The 27,748-nt window shown below is 51.4% G+C and overlaps 1 protein-coding gene across 8 annotated transcripts in view; it reads left to right on the plus strand.

The window, feature by feature from the left end:
• LOC144946411 (transcription factor 7-like 2) overlaps positions 1-27,748 on the plus strand; it is a 168,839-nt gene that overhangs the window by 109,829 nt on the left and 31,262 nt on the right. For 7 of the 8 annotated variants that reach the window (XM_078875217.1, XM_078875218.1, XM_078875221.1 and 4 more), the window contains exon 5: positions 26,508-26,637. In XM_078875217.1, the coding sequence (XP_078731343.1) occupies positions 26,508-26,637 (130 nt within the window). The remainder of the gene's footprint in view (positions 1-26,507; positions 26,638-27,748) is intronic. The other variant, XM_078875220.1, reaches the window with a different exon arrangement.

The following is a 27,748-nucleotide window of genomic DNA, read 5'->3' on the forward strand; positions in this document are numbered from 1 at the left end:
CCCGCAGCTGGCGTATTCGTCAACTCTCCCTCCAGATCATTAATTTACGGGCGTGCGTTACATCGCCAAAAAACAGCCCGCCACTAAGCGCCGAGCGTGCACGTGCGCACACAGAAAATGACACGCGCATTGGTTGCGTTTTCTACGCGTGGATCAGCCCCCCCCCCCGCCCCCCCCGCCCCCCCGGCTAAAGGGGGTCACGCGGACGGGCGATCGATAGCGCCAACCTCACGGCCACAAACAAAGCGAGCGAGCGGCGAGATGGTTGCCGGACTTTGAACTCGGAAGGCAGATGGCCATTACCGCTCCAGCCCGCGTGACCCCTCCCCCCCAAGTTAAATGGCGACGCATTAATAGTCTCCGCTTGTGTTGTGTCTCAGTTATTTTAAAATTCCTCCGGCGGGCAAATCTCCAGGGAGCTGTGTTTTTAAGCGCCTCTCGCGCGGCCAAAAGCTTCTTGATGGCGAAGCCTGAACAACTTACACGTTGGGTTGAGGGGGGGGGGGTGGGTTGGGGGGGGGGTTGGTGGATCTCGCAGAGATGGAGCTGTCACGTCAGCGAGGCGCCCGGCTGCGGGTAAAGAAATTGCGCGGAAATCCCAAGCGTGATCCTCCTGACATCGAGTCTTGAGACTCGGTGAGGATTTGCTGCATTACTCGGTTATATACGGATAGACACAGGGAACCGACAGATTGAATGATAGATGCCAAACTCGGCGTCATTATTGCAAACAAATGACTTGCCGTGTTGTCTCTCAGCACCCATGATCGTTCCTGCAAACTCCATTGAGTGTATTGACGGTTATTGCTGTTGTGCTCTCAACTTTACATTCTTCACATTCATTTTACAAATAGGCTCCTTTATTTTTTGCAATGTGCAGAACGCGGGGGCAGCAGTGGTGCAGTGGTTTGGCGCACTGTGGCTGATGCACATGAGTTGGTTTATCGGCGATATTATTTTTCACATCAGTGGTATATAATATAACACCTAATGTTTTACCTAAAAAAAATGTGCGCAAGTCACCCTCCGTGCGTGCTTGTATGAATGCCTGTCGTCAAAAATGTGAATAATTAATTGGTCTTATTTTTACATTGATTTCACATGGCATGCTGAGGCATAATGCATAGAAGTCAACTTTTGGGCGATTTTAATTAATCTAAAAACTTAAATATTTTTTTTTACCAGGTAAGGCCCCACTGAGTTGTAGCTCTTTTTACACGCTTTCTATTACCTCACTCAGTCTGTTGTCGTATCCTCAAATCTTGTAACTCAATTTTAACCCACTTCCCAATGTGGTATCGACTGCAAACTTTGTATACTTGTGTCATACTGATGACAATACCATATTCTATCATAAAAAATATATTTTTAAACCATCTTTTTTTATGTTATGTTTCGCCTTGGCTCTAATTGTCCACGCTCAACTGACGTTGGCTGTAAATCACCACGGTCCCTTACGTCGTGGCAAGCTTCGGGGTCACTTCCTGGAGTCTTGGGGTATTGCCATTACGAGTACGGTACATTTCATTAAAGCGTGTTTAAAAAAAAAGTATTTTAAAAATATTACTTATTCAGAAAGCGACCCAGCTTTCACAAGTGATAGCTCAACAAAGTGGCTTCTCGTGTGGAAATTCATAGCAGCCAACGTGGTGGACCCAGAATAAAATCCACGCAACCACGGGAGACCGAGAGACACGCAAACTCCAAATATACAGACATGTGTCAGGGTTGGGATCGAACCCACGACCTCCTGTATACCAGGCGAGGTAGCTAACATCTCCTAGCCACCGTGAAAACGCCTCCCCACAGTTACCGCCGAGCCCTTGCGCGTGCACACGGCAGCGTGGCTGCAATCGCAGCAACTGCGATCCTACATCAGCTTGGATTTGTTTTAACTTTGTGTCCGCTCCGTGCTTTAGAGAGCAAGTGAGCGTTGCGTGGGGCTGTGACACGTCTCTTTCTCTCTCCGTACGCCGCGTCTTTTCTCGAAGACGTCGGCGATTGTGGCCTTGCTTGCGTGCAGCTCTGTCCCGTGATATTTGCTCCAGAACCTGGCATTGGATACTGACTCCTGCCAGTTGCGTCCAATTTTTTTAAATTGCTCACGTGTTGAATTTGCTGTCTTCTCCCCGGCTTCTGGTGCGCATAAATTTCCCAGTTAAAAAACCTTACATTCAGTCTCGTTTCCTCATTACATCGCCTCTCTCTCATTAGTCCCGAGTTTATTTTTCTACATGTTATCCATAAAACATTTATGTGCACAAGGATACCCTCATGCAATGAGAAAATCATATTTTGCAGTCCCTTAATCAATCCACTGCTGGATTAAGGCCTCCATTATGATAAATGAAAAACTATTTATTTTACCAGATAAGGCCCATGGAGCTGCATAGCTCTCTTTCAGAGGCAACCTGGCCACAAATGACAGCTCATCACGTGGACATTTATAGCAGCCAAATACTCTAAACGCGTGTTTTCCAAATGTGGAGGGAAAAACCGGAGGACCTGGAGAAAAATCTACACGACCACAGAGAGAGCATGCAAACTCCAAATGTACAACAGGCGTCAGGGTCAGGATTGAACCCTCCTGCATGCATACCAGGCAAGGGGCATAACATCTCGCTACCGTGGCATCCCAATGATGTGTCGGTCGTGGCGGTTGTTTGACCGTACTTCACCATGCTGGTCAGTGCAGGTTGGTGAAATGGGGTGGAGGAAAGGGGTTAGGTGGGGGTTGAAAACCCAGGGCCGCATCACCTAATTCGTAGCGCAGTGCGTTAACCACTGCTCCACCCCAATGAAATATATTGCTCGGTTGTTATTTAAATTTCAAATTATATTCCAATAATCAATAATAATAATCGTACAGTGCTCCTTTGTATTTGCTGGTCTTGTGCCAGTTGTGGTAATTCCACATTACTATGGCAGGGGACCTAGAAATGCGATAGCAATGGTACTCTGGCACTCATTGCTTGGGTTGAAGATGATTAATTCTGCGAATAGCATTCGTTGTTTAAAATACATCAACTATTAGTTCAGTATATTTTAAACTCTGATTAAATATTGAACAAGGAGCTAGTTTTTAATAAACATAAAGCAAAAGGCAAGCTGTGCTCCCAGTGCATTGTCGGTTTTATGTGTACAGCGTGTGCGTGTGTGTCCGCGCGTGCGCACCACATGTGTGACCGTGTATTGTTAGCATAGTGGCCTGATGCCATTCTCAGCCTTGTTACAGAACCCCCCCCCCCCGTCTGTGGGTGGTTGGGGTTTTTTTTTAAGAAAGTAAACATTCTGAAGTGTTGTGTTGCCTTTTGAATGACAGCATCTCCTCTCCCGCCCCCCCACCCCGGACTGACGTGGGTGCATCTGTGACCTCTCGGCACACGGTGTCGTCCTTTAAGATCAGTCCCAGTTGGCCTTTCCTCGTGGCAGTCGGTGACGTTTTGTGCAGGGTGATGCCCCCAGGGCTCGCTGTCGGGGCTGCACACGAGGCCAGAGGAGTTCCGGACGGGTCTTATTTTTAATCACGGTTGCCAGCGACGGGCGGTGTGATTAACGTTGTAACTGGTAACCTCTAACAGACACCTGCTCGAGATACAGACGCGATCTTCATCCTAACGTTAAGATATTGAGCTATCTGCCCTCCGTATGCACGTGGACCTTGTGTCATCACCACATGGCAGGACTGTCGTAAGCGATGACGACAGCTTAGTGTGTTGGGGGGGGGGGGGCGGCCTTCATCCAGCAGTGGAATCGCAAAGGGCTGAAAAACAAATATACGCACATATACAGAATGCATGTGCCATATACACACCCACAGATGAGCACGTTTAAACCATAAATGTCGCCTAACGCACGAGTGGGGTGCAATTTTGTTTTAAATTGGGGGAGTCTTTTTCCACTACCTATTGAAGGCGGCGCGGGTGTGTGCATGTGTGAGCTGAAGTAATGAGATCTCGGTAGCAGCAAAAAAAAAACCCCACCGTTAAGACTAATACATAATCTTTAAATGCGCATTAAAGTTTGGGTCCATGAAAAAATATTTGAAATTCTCTTTTCTTTACTTTCATCAGGACTCTCCTTTCCTCTCTTCCCCCCCCCCCACCAATCTGTATTCCAGCGCCGCTTTCGGAAACCGTCGGGGTTGCTGTCACTCTCGCCAGCGAAACTACCTCGCGAATTTGATCGTGCCAAAAAATACGGGCCTTAAAAATAATACGTTCGGATGTCCGCGCCGGGGAAAGTGCCGTGACGTGCGCTCGTTGCTCTGTGCATTCTTCGTGCCGTGTTGTTCTTCATTCGCCGTTTCCGACGCGCGGTTTTACAGTCTCGGCAATAATCGCACTGCCCGGCCTTACACACGTGCCTACGGCGTCCTTATTACTTGCGCAGAGCTCGTTGTTGGGATTTTTACAGGGTTGGACTGAAACTTTTCTGAAAATCAAGAAGAATTGTTTATGTCTCCTGGACAAATCCGATGAGCTATAACGCTCTTTTTCACAGCTGCTGGGGGGGGTGGGTGTGGTGGACATATGGAAGGGGAAGGAGCTGCACGTGGAGGATGGGAGGGGGGGTGGAGGGGTGGAATTCGTACAATTAACGAGGTGTGTGTCTTGGTGATGCAGAGATTAGTTTTAAGTAGAGGAGAGGGTTTTGTTTTTAAGTAAAATTTCAGGTGGTCACTGTTAATATCATCAGCAAGAATGCTCCATACACTACTAGATGAAGGCCTTGACCAAGACTTTGCCGTCTATCACAGTCTTGTGGAGCAACAATCTGAGGCCACCTGGAAATGAAGAGCTGATTTCATTGCCCCCCTCTGTGCAGTGGGTGCTTTCTCCTTTGTTGAAGTTAACGCGAGTTTTTTTTTATCTGCGCAAGCAAGGCAACTGCTTTCCCAAACACAAAGACAACCAAGACAAAGATCCCCCTCCCCCGTATAGCCTTTGACAGACTGTTGGGGCAAGTTCTGTTCGTGAGCACCATTGAAGGCCGGCACGGCACACGCTCAAGCAGAACGGGCACCGTTTTCGTTCCGTGCGACTTGTGTGTTTTTTTTGTCGGTAACACAATCCATTCCGCCGGTAACACAATCCATTCCGCCGTGGTGTCCCAGCCACCGCAGAGGTGTCTCGCGGTGATCTCCCTCACCTGGCTGTGTAAATAAAGGAAACCCGTCCGTGCGCGCGGCGTGGAATGCCATCACAGAGCGGCCGAACCGACCGAGGCGAGGGTCGCTCCGATCCGATTAATAATTCCCATGGCGAGCGTGTTTGCATCTCACGTCACAACGGAGCCTGTTATCCCCCCCGCCGCCTTCTCATCTCGAGTACCGGCGGCCGCCGCAATGAGTCCATCCGTCCTCGGGCTCCTCTCGTTTACTTAAGGATCGCGGCTCCTGCTGTGCCGCGCCTGGGGTGGGAGGCTGCTGCAGTGTCAGGCCCCCCACCCCCCCCGAATCTACGGCAATGGAAACAATTAGTCGAGCCGTTATAACAACTTTTCACATGTCACTCAGCGGAATCTCCGTCTTTGTCCCGGGCCCCGGGTTGGCGGGTGGCGTGGGCTGCGCTCCTTTGTCTTTGGGATTAATGGCTGGGGGGGGGGGAGCTTGGTGGTGGAGATCATCGGGAGAGGGTTAGCGGCGATGGCGGGCAGCGTCAGCGGCGTGGCACTTAGGAAGGCAAGGCGGGCTCACGGGAAGAAGAAGGAAAAAAAATCCGCGTGGACACCCTGGCACGCAAGCGGCCAGATTCCGATCGGGACTTTGCAGCAGGTAGTTTGTTTACCGCCGTGCCCCCCCTCCCCCCCACCCAGGGGGATGGCTGGCCACTTGGCAGGATGGGAGATAAGGCTCAGGGTGGGTGGGGGGTGCGGTAGGGGGGTCGTGAGTGACTCCCCCCCCCGCTCGGTCGGCATGTCGCCGCGACCAGCAGCCCGACAAACAGGATGTAGAAACAGAAATAGGAGAGGGAGCGAGCGAGCCGGGCCCCCCCCCCCCCGGGTGCTTTGTCTTCTCCCAGCGCCGCCTCGCACCACCACCGGGGCGCTCTCCCGGCTCGCGAGGAAATGGAAGGGCTCCTTTTCCCATTGAGGCGGGGAGAACCCTCGCTCCCTGGGTGGCCCTGGCTCCTTGTCGCCCCCATTGTCTTGCGCCTGTAATTAGCCGGAATGGGGGATTGTGCCGGCCGGTGGCGGGGGGGCGGTGGCGGCGGCGGGGGCTATTCTAAGACTCGCGTTTGTCTCCGGCATGTAATTAGGCGCGGGGAATAATGTGGATGTGGATCAGAAAAAGCCCCACAGCCTTTGTGCAAGGTAAAAAAGGACCTCGCAGTTGACATCTTTTCATTGCCTGAACTTGATGAGGGATACTAAACAGCCTTCATATTTTCGTGGCTTTTGTTAGTTTTAAAAAAGCTTCGCAGGTGTTTTGCTGTGGTCCTTTTTTTCCCCTTTAGTTGAGTGCCTCTGGCTCAACCTCTTAGCTGAATTTTTTGTTGTTTTACACGGGTCTCTTTTTTTGAACAACTGTAATCTGATTTTTATTCGGCTGTACCTTGTACGTGCACATTTTTGTTGTCGAACAAAAGAGATTGTTTCCTCTTTCCGCCCTCTTTATTTATTTTGTTTTTTTTCATCACCAATGCGGCGTCGTGCAAAGGCTTCCGCCGTTTACTGTAACGCGACGACGGGACTCGCGAACGATGCTTGGCAATATCCGTAATGAAGGGATTTTTTTGGGTTACATCGCGTAAATACAAATGTGTCATTAACCCACCTCCACCCGACGTAGCCAACTAGTAAGGTTTGTCACAAAACGTGAAAATGAGTGACTACTTCAGCACACCAGTGTGTTGGAGAGTAAACCCACAATGCTTAGAATTCGAGTGTGACATTTCGCTGATGATGACAACCAGCGATTTTCCAAAATTGTGAAAAATCGCCTTGCTGACATCTCCGCGTGCCGGCGTGCGAGTCCGCATGGACGGCGGAAACGTGCTGGTGTACGACGGTATACGGCGTGCCCCACGGCACTTTCCGGGACACCAAACACTAATACTGGCACTCCCCAGGGACGATGATGTTTCCGCAGAGGAAAACGACGGCAGTGGACATGGCCTGCAGGACCGATCGGTTTCCGACCGGGACCTTTACAATTCAACCGCTGAGCACAGCTAAAAAGAATACACGTCGTCAAAGTAGCGTTCACTATTCAAGGGTAAAGTGATTCGACAGGTCTATAAAATTACACGTACACACGGCGGTGTGAATATTTTATCGTGCGAGCCTCATGCCGACCAAACCTCCGCGTGTCCGTCATGGCTCTGGCGACGCACATCGCGCGTCGAGATTTTGAGACCGAGTCCCAGGAGTTCATCAATATTTCAGGTTCCTCATCACTCGCCGGCTTGGCGCTTCTGACCCGTGAGCCACCCGGCCCACTTGCACACGAGGTATTGCGCCTTGCGTGACGCTCATTATCAGCGCGATTGACAACATCCATGCGCGTCGCGTCGCCGCATCTCGACGCATATCGTGAGTAATCACCGCGGTCGGCTGTGTCGCCAGCCAGTATCGCTGACCTGCCACGACCCACGCCTATCCATCGCGGCTTTTAAACCTGTGGTATGGCGGTGTTCGCGTTGGGCTGTCATGCGCGAATTATTTTTTTTTCCACCGAATCGTGCCTTTGTCCCTTGCAGGCTCCTTGCGACTCATTGCGACAAACTTGTGAATGGGGGGGGGGCCCTCTTCTTCGCTGTGTTTTTGGGTGGGGGGGTGGCTGCGCGGCGGGGCTCGAAATAGCACGAGGAGGAATGTCCGTCGTTTCATGCGACCACCCGATTCGTAATGCAGCCCCCCCCCCCGCCACCTGACCCTCCCCAGCCGGGAAGGCTCAAGTGGCTCGCATAACGCTGCGTTGCCGTTTGGAAGTGAAAAACCCGCTCGAGTAAGGATACGTGCGTGCCATCAGACGAAACGCGCACACGTGTCTCGAGAAAATCAAGTCGTCACCTCTAAACTTAGGTCGTTAAACTAACAAACCCCTGCCCGTGTGCAGTAGGTCACCCTCAGTTTGTGTGCAAGTGCTGATGGGTTTTTTTTAAACGGGTGACGAATTGGGTTCGGTAAAAGAGCTAATTTGCGTTTAGGGGTTTTATTTACTTCACCGTTACGGTGTGGGCTGGGGGAGACGGTGTTTGCACCGTAAGATGTTAACTGCCTCGCCTGGTATACAGGAGTCCCCGTGAGTTTGATCCCGACCCTGACGCCTGTTGTATATTTGGAGTTTGCGTGTTCTCCCTGTGGTCGCGTGAATTTTCTTCGGGTCTTCCCGTTTTTACCTCCACGTTTAGAAACACGCGTTTAGAGTATTTGGCAGCTATAAATATACACGGGATAAGCCAAGTTCGTTGAGTTATGATTTGTGGTCAGGTCGCTTCTGAAAAAGAGCTGTAGAGCTCAGTGGGCCTTGCCTTGTAAAATAAAAATAGTTTAGTTAAATTTTCAGTTTAGCGTGCATTGGATTCATTGTTACGGAGATGTTAATGAGGCGGCCAATAAGATGACAGTACAGCAAGAGGATTTTCCATCTGTGCGGAGTGTATCTGTCCTCGCATGCATGGTGGGACTTTTTTTCTAGTTCATCCAGTTTTTTTCCGCAATGGAATTGACCAAACATCGCAATGTAGGACCGTCCTAAAAAAAAAAGTCTGCAGACTCGGCAAAACTTTCCTGGGTAAATAAAGGACATTGTCAAGTTTCTACGCTTGTGGGAATATGGCCGGACGATACATTTTTTTTTTCACGGAGGGGAACGGGTGCGATTTTTTTAAAGTCACCGAGGGGGGCTGACAGTCGGTTAGGGAAGTGTGTCACGCGTTCTCTGACTGGACCCGAGTCGCCGGGCATGGTTATTTTTACAGTCAAATCCACACGTCAGTAAAATTAGCGATCGGCATTTCAGCGGTCGCGGTGCGACGCCGCGGCTACGGGCGTGACCTCTGTGCACCGTTTCCCTCGCAAGAGCGAGGCAATGTTCGTTAATTGCAGCGCCGATAACGCGTTTTTTTAGCTTGGCTTTCAATTACCGCAGCAATAAGTAGAGCTTTGAGAGAGGTTTTTAAAATGAAAAGTTGCACATGATATTAAAAGTATGAACTGCGTCGCGTAATGTAATGCCGCGTTGTAACCCTCCTGTTGCTCCCGGTAACCGTAAGCAGGGCTTAGTTTTCAGCCAGGTCTCTCTGGGTCGGTTAAACGGGGGGAAGAAAAAAAATGTTTGCGCCCAGCACACCGCATCCAGTATCCTTCTCGATTTGGCTGTGGCGCGTCATCACCTCCGATTCGCGTGGTCGGCTACGTACGGTGTGAAAGGAGTTCAGCATACGTACGTACAGGGCCGGGTCAAGGCACGGGGGCTTTAGGAGCTGCAGCCCAGGGGCCTCTCTCCGCCAGCTGGAGGGGCCTCCAGAGATAAAGTGAAAAGTAATTTCATTTGTGAATGCTGAATTGTATTTGTTGTTAGACTTGTAAAAATACATTTTTTTTTTCTTTAATTTTGTTTTCCTTTTGAAAATATTACTGGGGGCATTTTTACTTAACTTTCGTGACTGCAGGAATTAATATTATTGGTTCTTTCAGTAGTCACAGAGATAGAAAATAAAATAAATTTTAAATAAAAGCAAAAAACCCACGACATTTCGATCGCAACACAAGCATGCAATATCCCTGCATCTACAAACTAAGCTGTGTCTGTGGCAGCAGTTACATTGGGTAAACTTAACAACATGTCTCGGACCGTGTTCGTGAACATAAGGCAGATCTCAAACACGGCAGGACCAATACTTCTGCCATAGCTGATCATTATTTGAATGCAGCTGGCTCACATGAAATGTATTTCTCTAAGACAAAGGTACTTTGCAAGCCGACTGGCTATCAACAAAGATTCTTTCACGAAGCCATCCACATATACAGACACAGGCACATTTTTTTAAACTCCGCAATCATTGGAAAGATATCATCAACCACTTTGGGTCATGACTTGAATTTTAGTTTTCTTGTCAACCTCCACCGTCAGCAGTGTGGATGTGTGTAGCGAGGTGCAATTCCCCCCCCTCCCATCTCTAACCCCCCCCCATCTCTGCCCCACCCCCTCTTTCTCCCCCTGTCTCTACCCCCTCCCTCCCCCCATTGTCTAACACACTTGGACTGCGTCCCTCGCCTTCAGCTCCACCTCTATCTAGCGCTTTACTCCGACAGCATTGGCTGCCCCGCCCGCGCGGGGCACTCACTTTGGAGCCCTTATAAGCAGCTGCATTTGGAGGCTTGTCCCCACTTTTCTCTCCGCCGCCTGATGAAGACCGCTTGTGTTGCGATCGAAACGTCGTGGGTTTTTTGCTTTTATTAAACTTTATTTTTTTTATTTTTTTTTATTTTCTACCTACGTGACTTTACCGAAGAACCAAGAATATGAATTACTGGGGGCCTCACAGTACCTGTAGCCCAGGGGCCTACAAAATCTGAATCCGGCCCTGCGTACATACATGTGCCACCTACTCGAGTTTCCAAGCTAGCCGGGAAATATTCAGAGTGAGAAATGAAGCCCTGACCGCTGTCAGGACTGGCTCCTTGAGTGTCCACACGTGTTCCGAGCACGATGCAGGTTGCTCTCCGCGAAGAGCGAGGTTGCTCGCTTGCTCTGTTGCTCTCTGGAGCGAGGTTGCTACCCGCACGGAGCGAGTGATGGTTTTACGAAATTCACATCGACATGCAAAGAGCGCGACTGCAGCAGATGCCAGGTTGTGCACTCGTGTGCGTCTCTGCGTTCGCGTGTACGTGCGTGTGTACCATTCGCACCTACCTACGTGTACGTGCGTGCATGCGTGTGCATGTGCACACTCGTCCTTGTCCTCATCACGTGTGCGCTCTCGCGTACGCACGTACGCACGCACGCCTGCGCGTGTCTGCGTTTGCGAGCACGTGTCTAATTTGTGTACGCGAGTGTGTGCAGTGGGGGCCTTGCGCTGGGCCTTGCGTGACTCTGCGACCGTGTCTCGTGAGACGGGTGCGAGTTACCTCGCCGTGTTATTTCACCTGCCTGCTGTTTGGATAGCTCACTCGGGCCAATGGGAAACCCAGATGTGAATTTTAATTTCATTTGCAGAATTGGGGACTTGGAGGAGTAGGATTTAAAATATATAAATAATAAATATTGACTTCCCCACTGAGCTCACTTTTATACGGTGAATCTTTAGAAATAACAGCGCTGCCCTCCCCACCCTCAGCAAACAAAGCAGGGAAACGAAATAACTGGGTCACAACTTGGGAGATGGCGAATGCGAGTTCTTCCAGCATGCGTCTCGTGTTTGGGACGTCCGTCTGAGAGTTCCCCGAACCCACCGATGTTGTGGAGTTGTCGTCGCTCTCCCCCCCACCCACCTTTTTTGTGTTGGGTAGAATGGGAATTCTCAGAGGTGTTTCTTGCATGTGGAGTAAAGAATTCTCGTGGGTTTCTTTTGACTCTTCCTGCCTCAATCTACCCTCCACATCACTCTAACCTCCCCTTCCCCCTCCTTCCTTACACTCTTCACCAAGTGCTCCCCACCCCACTCACCCCTCCTCTCACCGCCCTCCCCCTCCCCTCCTCGTGACTGTTGTGCTTAAATAAATCTGCAGAGGAAGTGACTGGATTCAACAACATTTTGTTAATTTCTTGGCAGCGGGGGCAGTCGCGTCTGCGTGTAACTCGTACGCCCCCCCCCCCCAACAGTGACCCAACATCTGCAAAATTAATAACAGAGATAATGACGATGATGATGGTGGTGGTGATCGTTGTGACGTTGACAGGAGGATGAGAAGCAGCGACAATGAAACTCTTAGCGGCCTTGCCGAGTCATCGTGAGCGACTGTCCAAAGGCGGACTCAGAGTTTCACTCCTGCGTAGGAGTGTCACTCCTATGCTTGTGTGGCTCCCCTCTTGCGGGCCGCGCCACGTGTGTGGTTTGCCACAACGACCACCGTTTGACCCCCCCACACGCCGCGTCCTGAGAGTTGCCGTCGGTTTCCCAAGTAGCTCCCGGCACGTGGATTGAAACGTCAGACGTCGCCCTGAACGACGCGACAGCGCATTGGAGCGCTGTGTGGTGTTTTATAAATCACATTCGTCTGTCGTAAATGCTGAGGAGCGCGGTGGTGCAGTGATTGGCGTGCTGAGCTGCCAACTCGGACTTTGATCACCTGCTAACGTCAGTACCAAGTGATGTCTAAAATCGGTTCTGTCATTCCCTCCACCGCCACCACCATCATGGCTCATGGCTCATGAGAATGATAATTAATCATCGCTGCTTTAAACCCATTTTAGGCGAACCGCATTTGTGTACATAATGAGGGCGTTTTAATTAAATCGATGCTCTGTGCGATGCAAGAGTTCACCGCGAGCTTTAACCAATTTCCTGGGACAGAACCCCGGCGTCACGGTGCTGCGCAGCAGCGGTAAGCCCCCGGCATGTGGCGAGCTCTCAACGAAACAAAAAAGTTTCCAATCCTTCTTCGTCGTCCGACTGGCCCCGGCGCGCTGAGCAGCAGCAGCAGGGTTTTAACAGCACCCTCTAGTGCGGCGCCTCCATATCGCCGCACGGACCACGTTCCACCGTCACCGCCGCGGCCGTGACTCGCAGCAGGAACCTCTGCGGGAGAGTTAACGGTGCCTCGGAGATGTTAACTCCCTCGCCTGGTATACAGGAGGTCGTGGGATCGATCCCGCCTGACCTTGATGCCTGCTGTATATTTGTAGTTTACGTGTTTTTTTCTCCCCGTGGTCGTGTAGATTGTTCTTCGGATCCTCCGGCTTCTCCATCCACATTTAGAATGAACACACGTTTAGAGTATTTGGCTGCTATACACATTTCCACGCGTTAAGCCACTTCGTTGAGCTATCGTTTGTGGCCTGGTAGCTTCCAAAAAAGAGCTACATAGCTCAGTGGGCCTTACCTGGTAAAATAAAAAAAATGTTCAAATAGTCGTCATCTCTGCTCTCATCTCGTCGTTAACACGGCGCTGCGACTCTTTCCACGTGCGAGCCACCCCCCCCCCCACGTCGTGTTGAAAAGGCCAAAATAGACTGCGCTTCACTGCCAGCCACCAGAAATCCGCTCTGCAGTAAACATCGCCGACAGGCAGGGAACCACCGCGTGTTAACGCCCCACGGCTGCAGCGGTGTAGCTCCTGGAGCTAAAGAAAGAAATAAAGAAATTATATATTGTGGTAAAGCCGCTCTTGATTTTTCCCAGGGACAAAGCCTTCCGTGTTCCTTTCGCACAAAGCCAACGATTGATGTCCTTCCGCGGAGGCAAGCCACATGTTTGGGAATACTTTAGTTGCTTCAGCTGATGAGCCCTGTAGGGTGTCTGGCAATCGCAGATGAATGGACTTACAGAAAGCAGCCCCCAAGACTCATTCCCCATCCCGTCCCACCGCTCCGAACAGATATGCGGTAATCTATGTTTATTTATTTAAATTCTCTCAAACCCCCAATCTCCCCGAGAGAAAAACACTGCAGCAGGTCGGGCCTTTTGGGCAGGGGGGGGAGAATCTCTGACGTAATTAACGATGACATGTCCACATTGTGATTGGTTGTTTGGGGACGGCCTCTCTGCTCCTGACCAATGGCGGTGGATGTTGAGTGAGCAGCACTTCCTGTGGCCTGCAGTTGTAGTGGGTCTCTTTGGCGCACAGGCCCCAATGTTGGCTCCCCCCCTCCCCCTGACATACAATAACTAAATTAGGCCCATGGCAATTGTAATTAATTGCGATTTTTTTGAACTCTTACAATAAATGTGTGTGTGTGCGTGCAGACTGTCAGTACTAGATTTAGGAAGATAAATGGGCAGGTGAGTTAGCCATTCCCACCTGCTGCCGTGGTGTCCATGTGCCTTGCTGCTGGCCTTAATAGGTGCTTGCTAACAGTCTTTACATAAAACCTGTACCGCTGAACGGGATTATCTTTGTGTGCCTTTGGTCTGTTGTCAATAAGGTGGCTTTTGAAACATTGGAATAAGTTTTTCAATGCTGACCGAGTGCTGACTAAAATGTAAACATTGACACTAATTATTACTCTCGGGCTACGGGAACGTGCATGGCGAGTGATGGAGGTGGAATCAATCGATCCAAATGACAACCGCTACCCGGGGTGTCAAGGAAACGAGGGTGTTTTTTTTAATAAACCCATGCTAACTTGCGGTGAAAACACACGCCAATCATTGACTACGTTTGGTAATCGTTTTTTGTTTGGGGGGTGGGTGGTGGTAGTGGTTAGTGCATTTCTCTCTGAACATAGTGTAAGAGGAATAATAATGGCCTTTATCTAGGAAAGCCTTGGGGGCGCATCTTAAGACCCCATCTTTTACATTGTGTGATGTTCTAGTATTTGACCCGTGGGGGAAAAAAATCTAAATTGTAGTAAGCGGAGAGAATGCGCAGGTTTAACCATCTGTTACTGTCCGGACATCTTCTGGCCAACTGTGCAGCCAGGTTCTAAGACACTTGGGGTGTTCAGGCAATCTCCCATCCCAAGTTCTAAACCAGGCTCCACAGCTCTGTCCTTGGCTTACAACGCGTGCGATGAGATCCGGCACATTCGGGGGAGGATGTTTCACAAAGGTCAGGCTGGATCATCTCATCTCGCTCATCAGCCGCGCTTCGCCAACGTTAAAAGTGGAACTCGGCAGAGAGACACTCAACATTAGGAATGCATGCGACGCATGAGCACACGGCAGAAATTCCAATCACGCATTCGGGCGAACAAAATAGCAATTTGCCAATCCTCGCAAAAAAAAAACAATCTTGGTCTGAAAAATAAGATATACCTGGGCTTTGATGATTGTCCTTTTTGCGGAGGCGACAGCTATTTGAAAAAAATATAGTCACCTTTTCATAGACCGATCTCCTATAATCCAACCATGTGCTGAAAAGGTCAGCAACTGATTTTATTTTTTGTCACACACCTCTATTCATATTTATAATATCCAGCGTTAAATATTTATGGCATATATTTCTGCGGCATGGCTCAATGAAGTGGACGCGTGGCTCGCATACATGGGGGGGGGGCTCAGCTTGTGTCGAGTGTGGGGGGGGGGGATTGCAATATTACTTATTTATCCACGAGGAGATGGGAGGGGTGAGGGGAGTAACGTGGTTGTGACGGTAGCCACCACGGTGGCCACCGCCTCCCTGTGCCTCGAAAACTTTGCGCCTCCGTCACCGCGCGGTTATCAATTTTTTTCGCGAGACGTCGATCGTTTTAATGCAGCCGGTAACGAGCGAGATGTTCGATCGCGGCTTCCGTGGTGTCTTATTAAAAAAAATCCCACTGCGGCTCGCGCCAATGCAGTTGTGGATCTCTCTGCTGAGTGTGATTAATACTGCCCAGTGGTGGTTACTGCCACTGCTGAGTAACTGTAGCTCTTCTATGATGACAGGGAAGGGGAGGGAGGGGGGAGGCCTTCAATCGTGCGCCGCTTGGGCCTCGACCTTTTGCCTCTATGACCTCGAGGGGGGGAGGGGGCAGGGTGCTAGATGGTGGGGGGGGGGATGATCCCAGGGGATATTTTGTGGTCTCGGGTCACGGCAGCCTCTGTTTGCTCAGATTGGCCGGGGACGGATAAGGGAAGAGATGCATGCAGACGGGGGGGGGGCGACTGACGAGCGACTGACGAACGACACGGTGACACGGAACACCCACAGCGGCACGGACGTGCGTGTTGTCGGTATATATAATAAGTCGAGTGACGCGCCAAGTTTCTTGGCAAACTCCGTCCATCGTGTGGGGAGACCTTGAGCCGGAACGAGCTGCAAATCTAAAATACGCGGGGGAAGGGGGGCGGTAATTGATGACGCGAGACGCATGCGGATGCCACTTGCGTCGAAGGTAAAGCTGCCACCGCCACCTGTTTGCGCTTTTGTCGCCGCGCCGCTCGTCACGCAAATTTTCCGTCGTCAGTCGGGCCGATCATGCAAGCCGGGGGTGGTGGGGGGGTCGTGTTGTCTGGAAGCGTCTGTGCCGATGGGCAACAAGGGCGTCGTGTCCTGGAGAATTAATAGTTTTTAAAAAGACCGGTCGGAAAGCGAGGGTGAATGCGAAGCACGATGGCAGAGATCTTCATGAAAATCTGGCTGTGCTCAAGGAGATTTGGAGTTACAGGAGCCAAGGACGAGTCCTGTAGCAATTATTATAATAATAAAAAACCGCCCGTTCAAAATACGAGGTGAAGGATGAGGTAGGTCACGTTGCACGGCCGCCTCTGTGTAAGGTTACCAAAGCCTAGTGGTGCAAGGCCCCATTACGCGTTGTCCATTGCTGCCAGAAGTCGTTGCAACAGTTTTTGTTTAGCGCGGAATAATCTCAGCTTTGCAACCCGTGCAACCTACTTTCTGTACTGTAAGGCACACATTGATTCATGCCCACGGTGGTTCACTTGATGAATTCATCATTTTCTGTCTGGTACAAATGCGTTCGAAATGCATTTGCATGAATCGTAAATCGCCAGTCATCGCACTCACAGTTCAACGCGCGTGCACGTTGGGAGCGCCAAGAATCGATACACGTCCAGGCACCTGGCAAGCCTGGCAGTTAGGTGTGTGCACGATCCACCAACCCTACGTCCGAGCTGCGCTGGCTCATGGCTAACGGGCGTGTGCCACTGCCACGGGAGTCGTGTGGCTAAAAAGGTGGTTGGGGGGGGGCAATTGTGCTAGCAGCGTTAGGATGGGGGGGGGGGCGGCAGAGTGCCCAGGGTCAGCTGATTCCCTTGCTCTCCCATGTCTGGGTCAGAGGTCATGTCTCCTCAATAGGAGCGGCAGGAACAACGTCCGTTTGTTTGGAGTGCGCCCACTCGCTCTCCCCTCTCTGTGCCTCCACTCGCTTCTCTCTAGCTCGAGAAGAGAATAATGCCAACCTTTGTGCCCAGGAAAATGCCCTTCAAATGCAGATATGCTGCGTGATATTTTTAAACCTCGCCCAACGGGCACAAACTTTGGAGCGAGCGCGAGCTCTCCTCTCTCTCTGGCTGTGACGCGGCTGCGATTACGGGGGGGGGGGGGGTTGAGGTTTTTTCCGCCGCACAGCTGCTCTCCAGGAAATTGTGTTTGTTGGAAGCCTGAAACGTTGTGTTTAAACGGGGGACGTAAAATTAATGATACAGCACAAATAAATAATGTGGCAAATATAAATAATTGTTCCACGTTATTGGCGTATGATGAATAATGCAAAAATCACACGAGGGGAATTTGTTTGCGGTATACTCTCCAATGCATACGGTAATATGTACACATCATCGTCGTCACCAGCCATGATGGCTCAAGCCACTGCTGGATGAAGGCCTCAGATATCCTACCACCATCTCGCACATTTGTGCTGCTAGAACGCTTGTCCGCTTGCCGCTGCGGTCACTGCCAGGAACGCTCCTGCATTAAACAAAGACCTTGCACCAAAAAAAAATTGACGCAAACTGTAACTCCAAGCTTCTGTGACAGCCATTGTCATTTCGACGGGCTGCAAGATAGCAGCAGCATCTTTCGCGATTGTGCAATGCCACAATTCATCCGGCAACCTTCGCATCGAATCGTTGCATGCCCATATCACATGTATACAACCGTACCCTGCTCGAATCTCCCTGTGGGTATATGTGAACTGGTAGTGGCGCTACACTCCCACTTCCCGCTCACGGCCACCACCACTGCGAATATTTGCACCGGTCCAAGGCCTCACCTAGATTGACTTGTTCTGAAATGAATACCTGGTGCTATGTGTCACCAACGCCCCTAGGAAGACAAAGGCGGCTTGGTGTGGTGCTAGCCACCCGCCACCAACCCCCTCTTGTGTCGTGCCGGCCTTCATAGGTGCTCGCCAAGATCACTTGCCCCGACAGTCTGTTACGGCTATACGGGGCATCTTCGTGTGTAGAGCGCGGGCTTGAATGACAATAACTCCGTAGTGTTACAAACGTTTAATTCAATGGCCCAGACCCGGGGTGTGAGTTTACAGACCCACATCGCGTGTATTAAAAAGTCGCTATGTCCTGCGTGTGTGTAGTGCGTGCGAGCCGGGACAAACGCTTGTTAGCGCCGGTGCGAGTGACGGCATCCCCCTCCCCCCGCGCGAGTTAATGGGCTCATTGACTCTCTCGACGCATGCTGGGGGGTGGGGGGAACGAAAACGTTCGCCCGTCACCCGCGAGCGGAGCGACCGCGGCTTGCGTAGAAACGCAAGCGGGCGGGGGTGGGGGTCAGAGGTCAGGTCGCGATGACAAAATATATAAATAAAAGAAAAGCAAAGCGGCAGAAATGTAATTTCCTGCCGTGGACGCGAGGAGCTCCGCGCGGAGTGGGCGGCTGCAGCAGCGCGACGCGATGGCGAGGAATGCCAAGTCGGGTCCTGCGCAGCTCGGCACATGTGGCACGGGGTAAGCAACATCAGCTCGGGGTTTTCTGTGTAATTTATTTGTGTTTCCGTGCGGGTCAACCCACTTGGTCGTGACCTCGTGTCAGACAGTCGTCACGGCTGCCCCGTTCGGCAGAGAGCTGAGAGATGTACGCCACTCCCAGCGGCGGTAGCAGCAAGGGCAGCAGCAACGCCGCTGCCCACAACGATCCTGTCGGGCGATTGGCCAGGAGAGTTTGACGCTCTGTTAGTCGTACGTGTCAAACCGTTGACTTGCTGCATAAATAAATACATTTCTGAAAATATGGGTTTTACCGTCAGAATTACTCTCCATATGTATGACGTGGATGATTTAAAATTCGACTGTGAGGCCGCCTGATTTGTGGAACTGCCTGTTGACAAGTGCAAATAGTGAAGTTTACCAAACAACTGAATTAATGCGTGTGTGTGTGTGTCATAAGCTGGGGGGGGGGGGGCTTAGGCGTGCGCTAAGCCAAACGTACATACGTCAGTTTCAAATCTGTTCACACAAAGTAGCCACTCATTCCTTGCCACATTTCCGTAACAATGGTAAATAAGTAACACGTGATGGGGAAACGGGACACGCGCGAGGAGCCCCACTTAGAGATACGGTTACGGAGTGGGTGGAGTGGGTTTTCGTCGTCGTTTACAAATTGCGCAGAACGAAATTCCTCCACGCCGGCGTCGTCGCTGTGCGACGCGACCCCACTCCCCCCCCCCATGCCCCCCCCTACTCCCGGCAGGCCCTCGCATGTGTTTTGTATTTTATTTTATTTCCAAAACGGGGGCCCTCGAAATGGTCGCCCCCGCGTCGTCATTCCCCAACAGGAAACGGCCACAGAAAGTCCCACGCAGGGAAAATGCGAAATTGATGCCCCATGCTCCGGCGTTTAAATAATGAGAGAAGAAAAAAAATCCCCAACCCAAAAGAGAGTGGGTGGGGGGGCGCCATGGGTTTCCTTAAAAAACTCAACTATTTTATTTTACCGCGTAAGGTCCGCTGAGCTGTAGAGCCCTTTTTCCAGAAGCTGCCTGGCCACAAATGGTAGCTCAGCGGAGTGGCTTATCACGTGGAAACTTATAGCGGCCATAAACTCTAAATGCATGTTGATTATAAATGTGGAGGGGAAAACCAGAGGACCCGGAGAAAAATCCACGAGGCCACGGAGGGAGGGGTGATGGACATGCAAAATCCAAATATACAGGCGTCAGGGTCAGGATGGAACCCACGACCTCTCGCCACCGTGGCGAGATATTAACAGTGGCCGTGACAAAAAAATATTAAGGAGAATTCCCCCCCCCCCCCCCCACCGAGTTTGGCGGAAAATGAATTCCTTCAAACTTTCTTTGGTAACTTTCCTCCTCGCTCTTTTTAGCTCCTCTTCGCCGCTGCAGCGATGGGGAATAATTTATGACCACCTCCGCGCGCTCTCCGCTCTGATGACCTGTGGCACACACGAATGCGATGCCGACGCCGTCCTTGTTCTCAACGAACGCGGCGGCCCCCTTTCCGGAACTACGCGATGGGGCATCAAAACAAATCCTCCACTTGCTTCCTTTTGAATTTGCTCAAAAACTTTTTCGAGAGGCACAAACTGTGGATGTTGGAAAAAGGGAGAACCTCGCACGTTCGGTCGCCGCTCCATCGCGAGTGGCAACATAAAATCATCGGTGGGTGCATTTGTCCCAGCTTTGACCACCATACTTCAAGTCTGCCCCCCACCCCCTACAAGTACCAGCCAGCCTGCCCCATGGGGTGTATCCCATCAGTGGCTGTATCCATTTGTTACTACAGTATGAATACATTTTAGATTTTTTGTTATTTTACCTGTAGTTCTTGTGAGTATAAACTTAAGGCCCCATGCGGTAATGAGAATTATCACTGCTTTACAGAAAATCTATTTAAACGATTAAACTATTTTTGATTTTACCCGATCAGGGCCACTGAGCTATATGGCTCTTTTTCAGACGCGACCTGGCCACAAATGACGGCTAAACAAAGTGGCTTATTAAGTGAACATTTATAGTGGCCAAGTACTCTAAACGCATGTTTCTAAATGTGGAGGGAAAAACAGGAGGACCTGGAGAAAAATCCACGCGGCTACGGAGAGAACATGCATACTCCAAATAAACAGCAGGCGTCAGGGTCAGGAGCGAACCCACGACCTCCTCTATACCAAACGAGGTAGTTATCATCTCGCTACCAGAGGATGCCCTCAATTTTCCATCTGCAAATTGTCACTTGTGCACAAGTTAGTCGACTTGTTATCTCGGCCTTACGCTTGTTTTTTGTTGCTGGTGCAAGCAGCGGAGTTTGCTATCCACCGATAGACGACGCCAACTTTACGATAAAAAATATATCGGTGCGTCAACGCGTATATGACGATTTCCTTCCCTGCGCTCTCGGTGAATTTCAACTCGCGCTGCAAGCGGCCTGACGGCTATGTCTCTACCACCACTGCCACCGGGGGATGGGGGGGGGTAGCGTGGGGCAGCACGCGGGTGGAGACGATGGTTTGGTGCGATGGTGTGGAGTGGCGAGGTGCGGCACGCGCGAGGGGGGTGGTGTGGCGTGTTCGCGAGGGTGTGACGTGCGGGCGAGATTTGGTGTGGTACAATGGTGTGGCGAAGGCCCCTTAGACGATGTCCCCGCTCGTCCAGAGATCAGCAGCGGCCGCTGTGCCCCGACTTCAAAAGACGTGGAAAGTAGCCATGAATATAAATGCGGTGCGATGGTCGCGCCGTTAAAAATGAATGTTCGAATGCATTATCCCCACGTGCCCCCCCCTACCCCTGACTACTCCCCCGCACCCTGCGAGTTTATTTTATTTTCTCCACCATGCTTCTGCTGGGGCAGCCGACAGAATAATTGCGGCATTGCTTCCCGCACGCCGCAAGTGTTTTTTTGACGTCCTCTCTTACTGTGTCTTTCTGACTCTCTCCTCTCTGTCCCCTCTCTCTCCCTGTGCCCCCTATCTCTGCTCCCCGGACCCCCTGCCGTTCTCGGTGGGTGGGAGCGAATGGAGCCATGAAACGTCCACCGGTTTTGACGTCCTGGGGGTTTGTGTTGCGGAGCGAGCTTTTCATTTTTTCATTTGTAGTTAAAACAGAGAGAGTTAAAACATTCATTTTTATTTTATCCCCCCTCACCACCCTCACTCCACCATCCTGGCTCTTTTCATACCCTCCCTCGGGCAACTTTTTTTTATTACATTTTTTTGCTTTGCGCCAAATCTTTATCCCGTTCGTTCTCCGGCGCTCGTGTGTTCCCCGTGCATCGATCCCCGGGTGTCCCTTTGTCAGAGAGACTCGCTGTCTTGATAATCCTTTCACTTGCTAATAATCGGAGGCTACCCGGTGACTTTGCGCCTGAATACCCACACAGTAGCATCGCCGTCGCGACGGCCGTGCGCCATACGGACGGCGTGAACATCGAACGCGCTCAATTATATAAAAATGTTACTGGTGGTAATAATTGGCTGTGGAAGAGTTCTGTGACGAGGTGCGGGGCAGAGAGGGGAGCGGCAGGGAAATGCAGAGGGGAGGGAGGGTGGCGGCGGGGGCCATGCGGCCGTTGCGGCCCCTCTGGCCGCCGCGGCCCGGCATGCTCCGTGTCGGGTTTCTGTCACCCGGGAATGAGCCCCGGCCCGGACCTCTGACTCATGCCTTCCCTAAGCCTCGCTCCGAGCGCTCCCCGTGGCTCTGGTTTCCAACCGCAATCCCCGACGTCCCCCTCCCAACCCCCCTCGCCCCACTAACTCCACCGCTGAAGACGTGATACGTGCTTGCGGATTCGCGTGATTTGTTTTATTCACGTGTTTTTTTCACGACGCAGGATTCCGTAAAAAAGTGTGTGTTGGCCGTGAACGAATTCTAATCATCAGAATCTTTATTTCGCCTGAGGAAATCCGATGAGCTATTAAGCTTTTTTTCACAGATGTCCAGTATGTTGGGCAGCTGTTTGAATAGCACGGTTGAAATGTCGACAAAGTGTTCCTTGCGCCTGATTTTTTGTTGTTATAATCCAGGAAATGTGGGTGATCTTTAACAGCGCATAACACAAGCATTCGAAATGACCACAAGCAGGTTTTGGGGTGGGGGGGGGGTTATTGAAAAAACTTCAACTTCTTAGCCTCCTCGTTCCTCGCTCAGCTCTTGCCAGGGGGCAAATGCGCTCTCAGAGCTGCGCTGGTTTTTAGGGTTTACTAAGATGCGCCTACTGGGACAAAACTGCCACAAGTGCAACACTCAGCACTCTGCTTGAACCAGCAATGAAAGGTAACTGCGCACTGCTACTGTTCCGCCCCGGTGTGTGAGGGGCAGGCCGACTTAAAAATCTACCCCCGGGGTGGCGTTGGAGAATTGCGGGGTCAATTGCGGGATAATTTGGCCGTAACTCCGGAAAAACAATGGCCTGCTTCAGCAAATATCATCCCTCGGGGGGTTGCGTGTGTTGGCGAGCGGGCATGGGACATGCAAGACTGGCCTCTCCCCCTGACACACGCACACATGTGCACACGCACATGACTCGCACCTACACAGATCCCTCCCTATAGCCTTAACAGATTTTTGGGGCAGCACCACGCCCAACCGCCTTTGTCTCCCTAGTGTGCGATGTTTACACACCGCACCAGTTACTCATTTCAGGCTGAGTCGATGGAGGGGAGGCCCAGGACCGTTTCAGATAATCGTCACTGGTGTTGACCGTGAGCGGGAATCGAACCCGGGTCGCCAGGTTCATAGCGCAGCGCGCTAACCGCTACACCACCACTCCTCACCCACGTGCAACACACACGCGCACAAATGTGAGCAGCAGCGGGTGGTGACAGCGGTGTAAACCAGCACTTGCCAAATCGCTACCCCCGCCTCTGCCCGTGCTGCCCATTTTAATATTTGTGAAAATTTAAGACGCTGCTCTTATTTTTTTGGTTGCTTACGAGCTGCATATTTAGAACTGCTTGTTGTGTTTAGTTTGTTGTCCTTCCCCGCGTAGCCAATTTGCATGGTTGGCTGCGTACGGTGCGAAAGAAGTTCAACATACGTACGTAGTCTGTACCAAATACTTGAGTTGATAGGTACGAACACTTTATCTGTATTTACCCGAACTCCGCATGCTTGCATAAAACTTGCACAGTGGTAGCGCAATGTGCTAAGTGCGCAGCGACATTGGAGTTGATTCTCTGCCATGGCTGCGGTGAAGTGGTATTTGTGGCAAGGCCTTCTTCCAACAGCGGATTGACAAATGTATTCCTTCACCTTACTCTTGACAGCGTTGTAAGCGCTACTTACTGAACCAACTTTATCCACCCTCGCTGAAAACCTGATTTTGTATGCTTTTAGCAAATGCACGGATACGCTCTACGTCTACTTCTATGCATTCGCCGTATCCATTACCTTCCCGACTACTTCCAACTCGTTTGGCCAAATCTGCGGCAAGCGGCCATGCAGATCGGCACTTTGCTCCGCGAGCCCACGGCGTGGATCAGCGCGGCTGGCTGACCCAATCCTCCCCGCCCCCCCCCCCATTCCGCCTTCGCGTTGTTTTCCGCGGAAACCCGACGAGTCATTTTTGCGCAAACACGGCGAGTGGCGGCGGTGGCGGCGGCGGTAGCGGCGCCCTCTGTGCCCCGCGATGATTATTCACGGGGCACAGTGGCTCGCCAGAACGAGTCCGCCACGCAGGTGCTGCTGCGCCACTCGCCGGCGCCACCTCCCCCCCCCCTCCACCTACGAACCCCGAAGAAGACAAAGAAGCGGTCGCGTGAACGGCCACGTCGCGGTTCTCGAGTTCCGATTGGTCGCGACCGTCTACGGACCGCGAACCTTTCCCGAACATCGCCCCCCCCCCCCCAGCGCTCGTCTCAAGTTCGCGCTGCGTTGTACGAAGCCGCCAGCCTCCTCTCCCGACGGCGGCGGTGGTGGCGTCCAGACGGGAGTTAGATTTTATCAGTGGCTCAAGTCTGATTACACCCCCCCCTCTCCTAGCAAAGTCAACAAACGGTCGTGTTGTGATCAACTTAGGCTTGCTTCTCCCCTGCTTCGGAGGGTGGAGAGAGAAAAAATACATTTGACACTGGCAAAGTTAACAGAAAAACGGCGTGGGTCACAAAGCTTGTTTGATTGCGTGTCTCCCCCGCCTGAAGAGTTTGTTTTTAATTGAAACGGCCAGAGCTTAGTACGACGACGATGGCGGCGAGAGAGAGCTCAGAGTGATTTGAGTGAATTATCGTTTCATTCGCGAATTGCACGCCTCTAATTGCGTCTTTTGCTCATCGTTTGATTTCCCTCCACCACCACCCCCACTGCCAAAAGAAACAACCTGCAATCGCAACTTTTTAATGGAAGAATTTAGAGCATCCGCGGATTTATTTTGGCCGGCGTTTAGGCGGAGGGGCGCATCTGGCCGGCGAAACGTGAGCCTGCGATTCTTCTTGGGCAATCCATCAAACCGGCGCTCCTGGAAGGTGTCTCGCAGGAATCGTGCCGCTCTATCCGGCTCTCGCGCTCACTGTGCGGTTACGCAGCCCGGGCAGCAACTGTGCCTATCCAGGGGCAAGAGAAAAACCCTGGAGTAGAACCAACACGGGGGGGGATGCCGCGGTGGTGAGATGTTAACTTCCTCGCCTGGTATGCAAGAGTCATGGGTTCGATCCGGACCCTGACACGCCTGCGGTATATTTTGAGTTTGCATGTCTCTTTCCCCCTGGTCGCGTGGATTTTTTTCCGGGTCCTCTGGTTTTTCCCTCGACATTTAGCATCGATGGTCGTTTGGAGTATTTGGCTGCTATACATTTATAGGAGAGTGGGTACAGCGGACGGAGGGCAGCGTGTGACGCGAGCGAATAGCACGCACCTGCTTGTGTCAGAGAATGTCCCTGGAAGATGATGTCAGGCCTGCTTCTAAAGAGGCAACCGCATGTTGCGCCTTTGTCCACTCCCACCGTTTACATTCCCTGCGGGAGGTGTGTTTGTCGTACGTCAATCATCAGACGTCGCCTCCGAGTAGCACGCTCGGCTACGTACGGTGCGAAACAAGTTCCATGCATACGTATAAACCGTGAATCGGTAGAGGGGAGACTCGGGACCAGTTCGGATGATCACTCGAACCTATGTCGCCGAGTTGATAGCCCATCCCTAGCAGCACCCGTGCAGTAATGAACGTTGCGACGCTTTCCCAATAGATGCGGGATTGTGATGTCAGCTGATGGGTGTATTGGTGCCCTGTGGCCCTCTGTCCTGATGAAATAATGAATACATCGTCTGCTCAGTGAAGACCAATTTCAATAAAGAATAATAATCTCACTCCGCCTCCGTCACGCCTATGATAGCTCTGCGGTCCTGGTCATTTGCCACCTTTATAAATAATGTGTTTTTGCATAACAAGGTTGATTAATAATTGAAAAGGGGATGAATAATTAATGTGAAATGGAAACCTGCAGTATTTTGTCAGGAATCATAATCAAGGTGGCACATCGGTAAAGAGTGCGATACCCTTAATCGGAACTCGAGCGGAGGATAATGTCGTACCGGATGCATAACATTAACTTCCATTGTAACAAACTGAAAGTGTGATTTGAAATGGGTTTATCATGTGCAAGATACACGCGAGAAAGTATTCGTTCAGCATCGGTATACTCGGTGTGTAACTCATATACGTTGCGTTCGTGTTGGAGGTGAAGCATTTCAATCCATGCCGGGGTGAACTCGGCCCAATTATAGATTATTGTTATTATTCCGTTCCTCATCATCGTTATCATGGCCATCACGTTGATCACCATCTGTAAAATGAGCATTCTTCAGTGAGTAATGCAACAATGATTAGACTGTGGAGATGCTGGTCACCACCATCGGCACGTGGAATTTCCACCAACAAGAGATGAGCACCGCCAATTGCCCATCGTCTCATGAGCGCGCACGGTGACTTTGTAGCGTCATTGGCAGTGGTGGGGGGGGGGGCGGTGGGGTTGAGAAATGTGTTCCGTGTGTGACTTGATCGCTAATTCGGCTGTGTCCTCTGTGTGCGTGTGTCTCTGCGTCTGCTCTGTAGTCCAACAAGGTTCCAGTGGTACAATCTCCGCACCACGTCCACCCCCTGGCACCCATCCTCACCTATGGCGGGGAGCGCTTTGTGCCGGGCACGCCGCCACCCATCCCTACCGAGGTGGACCCCAAGACCGGTAAGTTCAGCGCCCGCCGCCGACGCCGTAGAAGCGGGGCGGGGCGGGGTGGGGCGGGGCGGACGGGGTCGGCGAAGGCCGAGGTTGGGAGTCGGTCGAGGGCCCATGTGACGCCCGTGCACAAACTCGGCCGCCAGTGTCCGTGCTGCCAGCATCGTCGTCGCCCTCTCACGTGCTCGCCGTACCCAGGGTCGCCCTTGCCAATGAGACTTAATCCCAATGATCTCCGGAGTTCCCACCTGGTTAAACAAATACACTTGACTTGTGTTCGCCATTTATGTCCTGGTGTTCAATGCGGGTCCTATGCATAGACTTGCCCTTGCCATACGAATATGGAATTGGCACCAACGGCTCAGTGCTGTGACGAGGAGGCGAGCGCTCCCCTGTGTTCGTGCAAGCGGGGAAATAATTTAAACATCTGACTTTGTCTTAAAATTTTTGTTAAACGATCCACCTCCTTCGCCTCATGATTTGATGACTATGAATGATTTGGCAGTCATGGAGTTCCATTTGGGAATCGGTACGGCACCTTTAGTGGCTGCAGGGGTCAAGTGAACCCATGTAAAACAAACTTATCTCAAACCTCGCAAATGAACTAAAAGCGCTGTCATCGGATCTCGCGCAAGCAAATTCCATTCATCGTGAGTATAAGAATCGACATTAATTTTTTAAATCGCATTTTACGACGTGTGGTACATTCCATCAATAAACACGGCCCGACGTTACCGAGCTTTGTGGTGCGATGCTACGCGATTGGCTGAACAATTCTTAATGTAAGCACATGAGCGAGGGGGGGGGGTAGTGGGCTGACACGTGGGAGGACAAGGAGCTGCTCATGTTGGCTGGGCGCGGGCGATAAAAATCTATTGTCATTCAATAAACCGTCGTAGCGTCGTCGGCTACGTCCAGCGGAATTTCTTTCTTTTAGACCCGTCTCACCGCATCGCGATGCACCCGGCCAATGGTTTGCCGCATCGGCAAAAAAAACAACTGCTGCTGATGCTTCGAAAAGCTTTTGTTTACGAGGTGGGGGGGGATGTGTGCCTAACCTCGTCACGACCTGCACCCCCTTTGACACCGACAACGAGGATGGGTTTCCTCCCGTTTGTGT

The sequence above is a fragment of the Lampetra fluviatilis genome, chromosome 41 (assembly GCF_964198595.1).
Source record: "Lampetra fluviatilis chromosome 41, kcLamFluv1.1, whole genome shotgun sequence".
NCBI lineage: Eukaryota > Metazoa > Chordata > Hyperoartia > Petromyzontiformes > Petromyzontidae > Lampetra > Lampetra fluviatilis.